Here is a 9,904-nt window from a genome sequence, read left to right as displayed (position 1 = left end):
CCAACTCAAAAAAAAAAAAAAAAAGCCAAGGGATAGCACTTTGCTTCTTCCTTCTTGTCCCTTCCCTCCTGGGCTCCCTGCTGTCGCCACAGAGGTTTGAGCAGGACCCGCAGGGCCTGGGTGCTGTCGGAGAGCCGTGCTCCGGCATCTGTCCAGTGTGGGCTGCCCGGCTGCTGTCTCACTCTGGCTGGCTGCCTGCTTTCTGTTATCCCTCTCTCTGCCCCAGAGAAGCTGCTAGCCAAGTAGGAGGCAGCCTCGTGTTTGTCCTTTGGCCCTCCTACTTGGTAGTTCTGATACAAGGCCTGATTGTCAGGGGATGGGGAGACTGGCCCCGGGCACAGGTGAGGTTTTGGGGTCAGTTGGGGTTTGCAGAGCCGAGTTCTGACCCCATTGCCATGACTTTGGAGAAGCCCAGCTGTTCCCTTCTCTAGCTCAGAAAGAGCTGAGCCCTCTCTATGATGGTTAGGTGTAAATTGAGGCATTTGGACTACTCTGTCTTTTTTTGTTTTGATTCAGGGTCTGTTGCCCAGGCTGGGGTGTAATAGCACGATCATGACTCAGCTCAGCCTCAGCCTCAGCCTCCTGGCTCAGGTGATCCTTCTGCCTCAGCCTCCTGAGTAGCTAGGACTGCAGGCATATGCTGCCACACCTGGCTTTTTACATTTTTTTTTTTGGTGGAGACAAGATCTTGCCATGTTGCCCAGGCTGGCCCCAAGCTCCTGGGTTCAAGCAGTCCTCTTGCCTTGGCCTCCCAAAGTGCTAAGCCACTGCACCCAGCCCTGGGCTACACAATCTTAAACCTCCCTCCTCCATTAGCATTCAAAGCAGGTTTGAGGCCCATGGACACAGGGATGGCCATCACACTCGCACATCAGGTACCTCATCCAGGCCTCCGGAAGCCCTTGCTGAGCGGAGCTGGAGCTTATCTGGCCCTGACCTTGCTGTTGCCCTTGACCTCGTTCGTGGGAGCATCTGGTCTTGGCCCAGGGCAGCCAGCAGCACATGGGGCTCCCATCTGAGAGGCTGGGAGCACACTGGTGTCCGAGAACTGGCTTGGGGGCCGGGGCCGCTGTCCAGCTGGATGGTCCTGAGCGGGTCACCCAGGACATCACCTCGTCTTCACTCCCTACCCCACAGGGTGACCGTGCAGTAGGCCGGGCCCGTGCAGGGTGGGTGCCCCAAGCCTGCATCTCCTGGCTCCCCCAAGCTCACACGCTCCTTCCCATCTCTCTTCCACACAGTTTTTCGGCAGCTCAACACGGCCATTGCTGTGTCCCAGATGTCCTCGGGCCAGTGCCGCCTGGCCCCACTCATCCAGGTCATCCAGGACTGTAGTCACCTCTACCACTACACGGTCAAGCTCCTATTCAAGCTGCACTCCTGTGAGTCGCTGGTGCCCCAAAGGAAAAGCAAGGAATCAGGAAGACACCTATTCACTTAAAAACAGCGAAAATAAGCTCATTGCCCCTTAGCATAAGTAACATCTTATGAAAAATTACTTCTTTCTAAAACAACAAAAAAGAGAGGAGTGGCATAGTCGTGTGCTTTTACTACTCTTAGGGGTTGACGGGCCCTCCCTTGCCCCGAGTGTCTCCCACCAGGTCCACTGGGGGAACCGGAGCAAAAGGCAGACAGTGGCCTGGGTGTTGGAAAGAGTTTTGATCTCACTGACCCTCTGAAAGGGTCTCATCCCTTGACCACATTCAGAAGTGCTGGCTTACGAGCTGTGTTAGCAGTGGCCCAGGGCAGGTGTGTGTGGAGAGGTGTGTCCCCTGCAGCCAGGCACAGGCCAGGTCTGGCATGGCTACAGCACCAGCCTCTCCACTCCCTCCTCTAACTCAGAAGATCAGAGCTGGACCCTCCGAGGTCTCGTCTCTCCTTCCCTCTGGTCTCGGGTGCTCTGTGACGGTGTCGAGGAACCAGGGAGGGGAAGCGGGCCTCGAGGCAGTGTGCAGAAAGTCCCATGAAACCTGTGCCGTTGTCCCCAGGTCTCCCGGCAGACACCCTACAAGGCCACAGGGACCGGTTCCATGAGCAGTTTCACAGGTGCTGGCCCCGGGCCAGGGGTGGGGCTGCGGCGCAGCTGGCGAGAGGCTCCGTGGCTCCTCCGTGACGGCCCCTCTGTCCCGCCCCTCTCAAAGCCTCAGGAACTTCTTCCGCAGAGCCTCCGACATGCTCTACTTCAAGCGGCTCATCCAGATTCCCCGGCTGCCCGAGGTACCCACTTGCTCCCCGGCCACCCACCTTGGCTGCTGCCCATGATCCCTGGGTCGTTCAAGGACTCTGGGCCCCCATGGGCTCTGAGAACAGTGGAGGGAGGGCAACCTGGGGTCGACTGGTTTCCACCCACTGCCCCGGCAGGGACCCCCCAACTTCCTGCGAGCCTCGGCCCTGGCAGAGCACATCAAGCCTGTGGTGGTGATCCCCGAGGAGGCCCCAGAGGATGAGGAGCCAGAGAATCTCATTGAGATCAGCACTGGGCCCCCTGCCCCGGAGCCAGCGGTGAGCCCCTCAGCCTGCCTTCCCCCACACCACACCCCAGGGCCTGCCGCTGCAGCAGAAAGCCAGGGAGTGTGGGGTGACTAGGCCCCCACCCACCCACTGCCCAGCGAATGGGGTGGAGGTCACCATGCTTTGCTATGGCAGGTGGTGGCTGACCTCTTCGACCAGACGTTTGGACCCCCCAATGGCTCCGTGAAGGACGACAGGTGAGGCCTGCCGAGCTGACTGCACCAGGGTGGCCGTGCCCAGGCCGCCTCAGCCTGCAAAGGCCACGGGTGGGAACATGAACCCGTGAGATGCCCAGGTCCCAGCGGCCACTCAGAAGACAAGCTCCCGTGCTTGGGTCTTTTGATCTTTCTGGGTGACAGTGTGAGCCCAGGACCTCTGTCCCCAGGGACCTCCAGATCGAGAGCCTGAAGCGGGAGGTGGAGACGCTACGCTCCGAGCTGGAGAAGATCAAGCTGGAGGTGAGGGCGTTGGGGCCGAGCGGGTTCCCAGCAGGCCGCGCAGGGCCTCACCTTCCCTCCCCCGCAGGCCCAGCGGTACATCTCACAGCTGAAGGGCCAGGTGAACGCGCTGGAGGCCGAGCTGGAGGAGCAGAGGAAGCAGAAGCAGAAGGCCCTGGTGGACAACGAGCAGCTCCGCCACGAGCTGGCGCAGCTGCAGGCCGCGCGGCTGGAGGGCGAGCGCAGCCAGGGCCTGCGCGAGGAGGCCGAGCGTGCGTGGGGAGGGGCGCAGGGGCAGGCGCGGAGTCCCGCGGGAGGGCCCCGTGGGAGGGCGGGCGCGCCACGGTCCCTCCTCTCGTCGCAGGGAAGGCCAGTGCCACAGAGGCACGCTACAACAAGCTCAAGGAGAAGCACAGCGAGCTCATCAACACGCACGCAGAGCTGCTTCGCAAGGTAGGCCCACCTCCACCGGGCGTGCGGAGGGCGGCTGGGGACGCCGCAGAGCGTGAGCCTGTGCCCTGCCGGTGCAGAACGCAGACACAGCCAAGCAGCTGACGGTGACGCAGCAGAGCCAGGAGGAGGTGGCGCGGGTGAAGGAGCAGCTGGCCTTCCAGATGGAGCAGGCGAAGCGGGAGTCCGAGCTGAGGGTATGTCCTCTGTGCGCAGGCGCGTCTCCCGCCCCGCCTCCCCAGCCCGCTGCCCTAGTGACACGCTATCCTGTCCCAGCTGGAGGAGCAGAGCGACCAGCTGGAGAAGCTCAAGAGGGAGCTGGAGGCCAAGGCTGGGGAGCTGGCCCACGTGCAGGAGGCCCTGAGCCGCACGGAGCAGGTGCTCTGGGGGCGTTGGGGTCCTGGGCGCCGGCGGAAGTCAGGTCTCAGGCCCCACCTGGATGCCGCTGGGTTTGGGGGTCCTCAGTGGCCCCGGGGTGCAGTCGGACGCAGACCGGGGGCTGCAAGGGAGACAGGTCCTAGTCTAGCCCTCAGGAAGCAGAGTCCACGGGGGGGGGTCCAGTCCACGGCAGGGTCTGTAATGGGACTGGGTGGCTCGGGAAGCCCTGCTCACTGCTGTGGTCCGTGTTGCAGAGCGGGTCAGAACTGAGCTCGCGGCTGGACTCGCTGAACGCAGAGAAGGATGCGCTGAGCGGGGCCGTGCGGCAGCACAAGGCCGACCTGCTGGCAGCCCAGAGCCTGGTGTGCGAGACGGAGGCAGCGCTGAGCCAGCAGCAGCAGCGCAGCGCCCGGGAGCGGGACGAGCTGCAGGGCCGGCTGGCGGAAAAGGTCCGGGCTCCCTGTTCCCAGCCGCGCCTGTGGCCTGCGCCGGCCAGTGTTCTTCACAGTTCAGACCCCCACTGCTGGAACGTTCTTATCGACCCAAAGAGAAACCCTCGGGTCAGACGCAGTGGCTCGCACCTGTGATCCCAGTGCTTTGGGAGGCTGAAGCAGGATTGCTTGAAGCCAGGGCTTTGAGACCAGCCTCCACATAGCAAGACCCAGTCTCTTACAAAAAATCCTGACTCAGGAACCAGTTAACCCTGTCCGTGTTCGCAGCCCCTGGCAGCCACCAATTTTTCTGTCTCTGTGGGATGGCCATTTCTAGACATTTCTTGTAAACGGATCATACACCATGTGACCTTTTATCTGGTGTAGTTCATTCAGCATCACGTTTCTGAGGTTCACCCATATTGGAGTGTGTGTCAGTTCTTTTTATGGTTGAGTAATAATCTGTTGTACAGATATGTCATATTTTGTTTTATCTGTTCATCTGTTGATGGACATTTGGGTGGTTTCCACTTTTTGGCTGTTGAGAATTTTGCTGCTGTGAACATCTGTGTGCCGATTTCTGTGGACATTTGTTTTGGTTTATCTGGGGTGTGTACCTAGTATGGTGGAACCCAATGGAACTCCTGGGTCTTATGGTAACTGTGTAACATTTTTAGGAACTTCCAGACTTTTCCAAAGTAGTTGCACCATTCTACACTCCCACCAGCAATGCAGGAATTCTAATTTATTCACTTCCGTGCCAGTGCTGTGCTGTCTTTTTATTTTAGTCATCTTGGTGTGAAGTGGCTTCTCATTGTGGTTTTGATTTGCATTTCCCTAATGGCTAATGTGCATCTTTTCACGAACTCACAGACCATTTGTGTAACTTCGGAGAAATGTCTGTTCAGGCCTTTGGCCTGTTTTTCAATTATCTTTTTATTATTAAGCAGTTCGCTTTTTCTTGCCCTGGGGGGAGTAGAGTGAGGCCTGTCTTTGGAAGTGTCCACCTCCTCCCTTTAAGCGAGTCCCCTCTGCATTGAGGGTCTTGGCTGGGCCCATGGGTTGATCCCCGGGCTGGGCACATGTCTGAGCTTTAGAGAGAGGACCTATGCTGCCGCTCTCCCCTCCCTGCAGGAGTCTGAGGAGCAGGGCCTACGGCAGAGGCTGCTGGACGAGCAGTTTGCGGTGCTGCGGGGTGCCGCGGCCGAGGCCCAATGCATCCTGCAGGACGCCGTGAACAAGCTGGACGACCCCCTGCACCTGCGCTGCACCAGTTCCCCAGGCAGGCGCTCGGGCCACTTCTCCCTCTCCCCGCTTGCGAGGGCCCTGCTCGCTGCCATGCGCGCCTCCTTCCTGTCTCCTGACTTTGAGGAGGGGCGGCAGGACCTCAGGCTCTCCCTGTGCTTGCAGACTACCTGGTGAGCAGGGCGCAGGCAGCCTTAGACGCCACGAGTGCCCTGGAGGAGGGCCATGCCCTGTACCTGGCCTCCTTGACTGGTGAGTGCAGCCGGGTGGGCGCGGCCCCTGGGCTTCCCCAAGGCTGGCCCCTGCCTGCTCCCACTCCAAGCCTGGCTCTACCCTGCTGGCAGGCAGGCTCGGGCCTTGGATTGGGGCCATCAGGTGTCTGCGGGGGTTGGAACCCAGGGGCCTGGGGCTGTGCAGACCCCTATTTGGTTCCTGCTGTTTTCTGGCTGGCTTACCTTGGGCACACCTTCTCATCGAGCTCCCCTTCCCTCATCCTGGTCTTGGCCTTGCTGGGGGTATGGGGGACGGCCTACTGGTGATGATGTCTTCAGCACCAGTGTCTCTCTTGCTCTCCTCCTCTGATTTGGGCCCGTCTACCTGCACAGATGTCTCCGCCTTAGTGGCAGCCCTGACCCGGTTTTCCCACCTGGCTGCAGACACCATCGTCAATGGCGGTGCCACCTCCCACCTGGCCCCCACTGACCCTGCAGACCGTAAGTGGTTCCCTGGACAGCAGGGTCCAGCTGCCTCACTGGCAACTCCTGGGGGGAGTCTTCACGGTAGTCTTGGGAAGTGGGACCTGTAGACAGGTACTGGGCCAGGGACTTGTGCTGGGGCTCAGCTCACATCCCTTTCCCACCCAGGCCTGATCGACACCTGCAGGGAGTGCGGAACACGGGCTTTGGAGCTTGTGAGGCAGCTGCAAGACCAGCAGGCTCTGCGGCAGGCGCAGCCCGGCCTGGTGCGGACCCCTCTGCAGGGCATTCTCCAGCTGGGCCAGGTGAGAAATGCAGCTGAGGTGCCAGGTGGGGGGCTCGGGACTCCAACTTCTCTGTGCCCACCGTCTGACCGGGCCAAACAAGGGTTTATGCAGGGAACCTGCAGCATGGGACACGGGGCAAGGACCGTATCCCCTCAGAGCCCTGGGGGTCCCGACCTCTTTCCCAGCTCCTTGTGTCTGCTCCTGTCCTTCCCAGGAGCTAAGGCCCAAGAGCCTGGACGTGCGGCAGGAGGAGCTAGGGGCCATGGTTGACAAGGAGATGGCGGCCACATCTGCAGCCATCGAAGATGCCGTGCGGAGGATCGAGGTGAGGAGGGACATGGGGACTCCTTGGTTTTCCTCTGGAGCCTGGGGGACTGGAGGCCCCAGCTGGGCTGCATGCAGGCTTGGCCTCCTGCACTCGGTCTCCGGGCAGGGGAGATGGCGTTTTCCAGGGGCCTCTGCAGTCAGAGCTGGGACAGCGGGAGATGGCCCTGTAGTCCCAGGACTACAGGTCTGGGGTCTCCCCACCCTCCATCCCTCACGACCCTTCTCCCAGCCACTCACGCTGTGTCGTTGGCACAGGACATGATGAACCAGGCCCGCAGCGCCAGCTCAGGGGTGAAGCTGGAAGTGAATGAAAGGTGAGCCTCCCCATCCCCCAGGCCAGGCCCAGGGTGGGCTCCCAATGGCCCTCCAAGTTCCTGGGGGCTCTGCCCCAACTGTTGAGCTCACCAGAAGGGAAGGCTGGGCACGGACAGGTATACACCTTGCTGCAGCCCTGCTGTGGCCAGGCCCTCCCATGGTGTCACGTGGCCAGGCCACAGAGGAGCAGCCATGTCTCCCCTTCTCTCTCCCCCACCCCAGGATCCTCAACTCCTGCACAGACCTGATGAAGGTGAGTGGGTGACCCAACTCCGGGGCGGGCTCTGCTGCACTGGGGGCCACCCTGGGTCACTTGTGTCTTGGTCTTGGTAGGCCATCCGGCTCCTGGTGATGACATCCACCAGCCTGCAGAAGGAGATTGTGGAGAGCGGCAGGGTGAGCTGGGCGGGCCACACAACTGGGTGGCAAGGGACACGTTCCCGAAGGGGGCAGGACCCTTGAGCCCAGACCCCCTCAGGCATGAGACCCCTGAAGTGCGCAAAGTAATGAGAAGCCCCCATCCGAATTGCCCCCATCCCCTACCTCGGGGAGGCCTCGGGGACGTGGCCCTGTGATAGGGGTGAGGGGACAAGCATCCCTAGGCGCCTGTTTCCTGTGATGTTCTTGACCGACTGGCCCTGCCCTGTTCTCCTGTCGCCACTAGGGGGCAGCCACGCAGCAGGAATTTTATGCCAAGAATTCGCGGTGGACCGAGGGCCTCATCTCGGCCTCCAAGGCGGTGGGCTGGGGAGCCACGCAGCTGGTGTATGTCACCCCGAGTAGGGGCGGGCAGGGGTCTGCTTCCTGCCAGTGGCCGCAGTTTGCAGGATGTGTGGTGCCAGGGGTCTGGGCAGGCGGAGTGTGGGGGTGACCCCAGGCATCCGTGGGGCAGAGACCCAGGCCCCTGACCGGCTCTGCCCCTCAGGGAGGCGGCTGACAAGGTGGTGCTGCACACCGGCAAGTACGAAGAGCTCATCGTCTGCTCCCATGAGATTGCGGCCAGCACGGCCCAACTGGTGGCCGCCTCCAAGGTGAGACTGTGCTGACGTCTGTAAACCGGCTCGGCCTGGCCAGGCTGTGGGGTCCTTAGCTGCTGGCTGTGGTTCCCAGGCCCAGGGCTGCTGCTGCTGCCGCCCTAGGCAGGAAGACCGCAGGCCCGCCTGATGCCATCCCCGCCCCCAGGTAAAGGCTGACAGGCACAGCCCCCACCTGAGCCGTCTGCAGGAATGTTCTCGCACTGTCAATGAGAGGGCTGCTGGCGTGGTGGCTTCCACCAAGTCGGGCCAGGAGCAGATAGAAGACAGAGGCAAGTGCTGGGGTCTGAGGGGGCTGCAGGCTCGCTGGGCTGGGCTGGGCTGGGCACTTAGACACTCAACCCTTGTCCTCTGGCCTAGACACCATGGACTTCTCTGGCCTGTCACTCATCAAGCTGAAGAAGCAGGAGATGGAGACCCAGGTAGGTGCCTGTGGGCAGCCCAGGGGAGGGGCAGGGCTTCCGGTGCTGGCCTGTGCTGAGCAGCCATGTGGGCTGCAGGTGCGAGTCCTGGAGCTGGAGAAGACGCTGGAGGCTGAGCGCATGCGGCTGGGTGAGCTGCGGAAGCAGCACTACGTGCTGGCCGGGGGGGCACCCGGCGCGGAGGAGCCTGGCCGGCCCCGCGCCACCCCCCGAAGCGCAGCCAAGAAACCACCCCTGGCCCAGAAGCCCAATGTGGCCCCCAGACAGGACCTCCAGGTGCCGGCGTCAGCCCAGGGACGGGAGGGAGGAGGCTTGTGGGGGCTGCTCTGGCTTCTCACAGGCCTGAGGGGCCCTGGCCTCTGGGAAAATCAGAGACCGCCGATGAACCCTTATGACACATGCGGGAGGGGCTTGCTCAAGGGAGGGCCGGAGGGGCCCGGCCACGTCCACTGAGTCCCCGCCTTTGACCCTGCAGCTCGACAAAAAGGATGGCATCTACTCGGCTCAACTCGTGAACTACTAGGCCCCCCAGAGATCCAGCAGGGTACTGGTGGGCAGGCCTGGGTCTCCTGTGGCCGCCTGGTGGGGCTGAGGGGCCTCCAAGGGGCTTGCCCCTGTACCTGGTGCCCAGGCCCCCACCCCACCACCCGGCTCAGTGTCCTCAAGGCCCCTGGCCCTCACTGAGCCTGAAGGGCCTGGGCGGGTCTGGGCTGTGTGGACGGTTCTTCTGGATGTGAGTCTGTTTGTTGCAAAAGGAACTTCGGAGAGCAGCCAGGACCAGCAGGCCTGAGCCGAGACTCTTCAGGAAATATCCGGAACATTTTTCATGTTCTGAGTTAGAGCTTTTCTTTCTAAGTTTATAGTCAGGACACTGGGAAATAGGGCCATGAGGGGCCTCGCTGCCTCTGGACTCAAGAGTTGGAGGTTGTCAAGACCAGGGGAGACATCCTGCCTACGGCCACCTTGGGGCAGCTTCCGTGAGGCCCTCAAGCTCTTAGCCTCCACACACCAGGCCCTGGGTGGGCTGGAGAGATGTCCCGCTCGAGCCTGGCATCCCTGATGGGATGGAGATCAGCGTGGGAAGTGACCGCTTCCGGGGAGCAAGGCAGAGAGGTGGGCAGATGCCGCCACCCCAAATCCCCGCCCGGCGGCCCTGGCCCAGCCGCCGCCCTCAGTCCTGGAGTTTCCGTTTCCAGCTGGAGTCTGCAGCCACCCCATTTCCTGTTTTCCATTCCCTTGCTCTGGCCATTACCCATCGCCCACCTCGAGGGGCAGTTTCCAGCCCACCTGAGGGTGGGGCCTTGGCCCTGGTTCTTCCAGTTCAGCCAGAGAAAGCCCAGAAAACAAGAACTCCCACCTGCCTGGTCAGGGC

At 61.7% G+C, this 9,904-nt stretch overlaps 1 protein-coding gene across 1 annotated transcript in view; it reads left to right on the top strand.

The window, feature by feature from the left end:
• HIP1R (huntingtin interacting protein 1 related) overlaps nucleotides 1-9,306 on the top strand; it is a 28,834-nt gene extending 19,528 nt beyond the window's left edge. Inside the window, exons 8-32 of the mRNA XM_008050394.1 lie at nucleotides 1,242-1,382; nucleotides 1,989-2,046; nucleotides 2,142-2,217; nucleotides 2,362-2,502; nucleotides 2,647-2,708; nucleotides 2,897-2,969; nucleotides 3,037-3,220; nucleotides 3,313-3,401; nucleotides 3,479-3,595; nucleotides 3,675-3,776; nucleotides 4,031-4,225; nucleotides 5,342-5,489; nucleotides 5,618-5,704; nucleotides 6,058-6,165; nucleotides 6,316-6,452; nucleotides 6,649-6,759; nucleotides 7,017-7,075; nucleotides 7,299-7,329; nucleotides 7,410-7,472; nucleotides 7,741-7,841; nucleotides 8,002-8,107; nucleotides 8,259-8,382; nucleotides 8,471-8,532; nucleotides 8,611-8,808; nucleotides 9,008-9,306. Of these exons, the coding sequence (XP_008048585.1) occupies nucleotides 1,242-1,382; nucleotides 1,989-2,046; nucleotides 2,142-2,217; nucleotides 2,362-2,502; nucleotides 2,647-2,708; nucleotides 2,897-2,969; nucleotides 3,037-3,220; nucleotides 3,313-3,401; nucleotides 3,479-3,595; nucleotides 3,675-3,776; nucleotides 4,031-4,225; nucleotides 5,342-5,489; nucleotides 5,618-5,704; nucleotides 6,058-6,165; nucleotides 6,316-6,452; nucleotides 6,649-6,759; nucleotides 7,017-7,075; nucleotides 7,299-7,329; nucleotides 7,410-7,472; nucleotides 7,741-7,841; nucleotides 8,002-8,107; nucleotides 8,259-8,382; nucleotides 8,471-8,532; nucleotides 8,611-8,808; nucleotides 9,008-9,055 (2,621 nt within the window). The 3' untranslated portion in view covers nucleotides 9,056-9,306. The remainder of the gene's footprint in view (nucleotides 1-1,241; nucleotides 1,383-1,988; nucleotides 2,047-2,141; nucleotides 2,218-2,361; nucleotides 2,503-2,646; nucleotides 2,709-2,896; nucleotides 2,970-3,036; nucleotides 3,221-3,312; nucleotides 3,402-3,478; nucleotides 3,596-3,674; nucleotides 3,777-4,030; nucleotides 4,226-5,341; nucleotides 5,490-5,617; nucleotides 5,705-6,057; nucleotides 6,166-6,315; nucleotides 6,453-6,648; nucleotides 6,760-7,016; nucleotides 7,076-7,298; nucleotides 7,330-7,409; nucleotides 7,473-7,740; nucleotides 7,842-8,001; nucleotides 8,108-8,258; nucleotides 8,383-8,470; nucleotides 8,533-8,610; nucleotides 8,809-9,007) is intronic.
• Nucleotides 9,307-9,904: the final 598 nt, after the last annotated feature.

Source organism: Carlito syrichta, unplaced genomic scaffold (genome assembly GCF_000164805.1).
Source record: "Carlito syrichta isolate Samal-C Ts95f unplaced genomic scaffold, Tarsius_syrichta-2.0.1 Scaffold145297, whole genome shotgun sequence".
Lineage (NCBI taxonomy): Eukaryota > Metazoa > Chordata > Mammalia > Primates > Tarsiidae > Carlito > Carlito syrichta.
The sequence above is the reverse complement of the archived record's forward strand: the minus strand, read 5'-3'. Positions and strand labels throughout refer to the sequence as shown.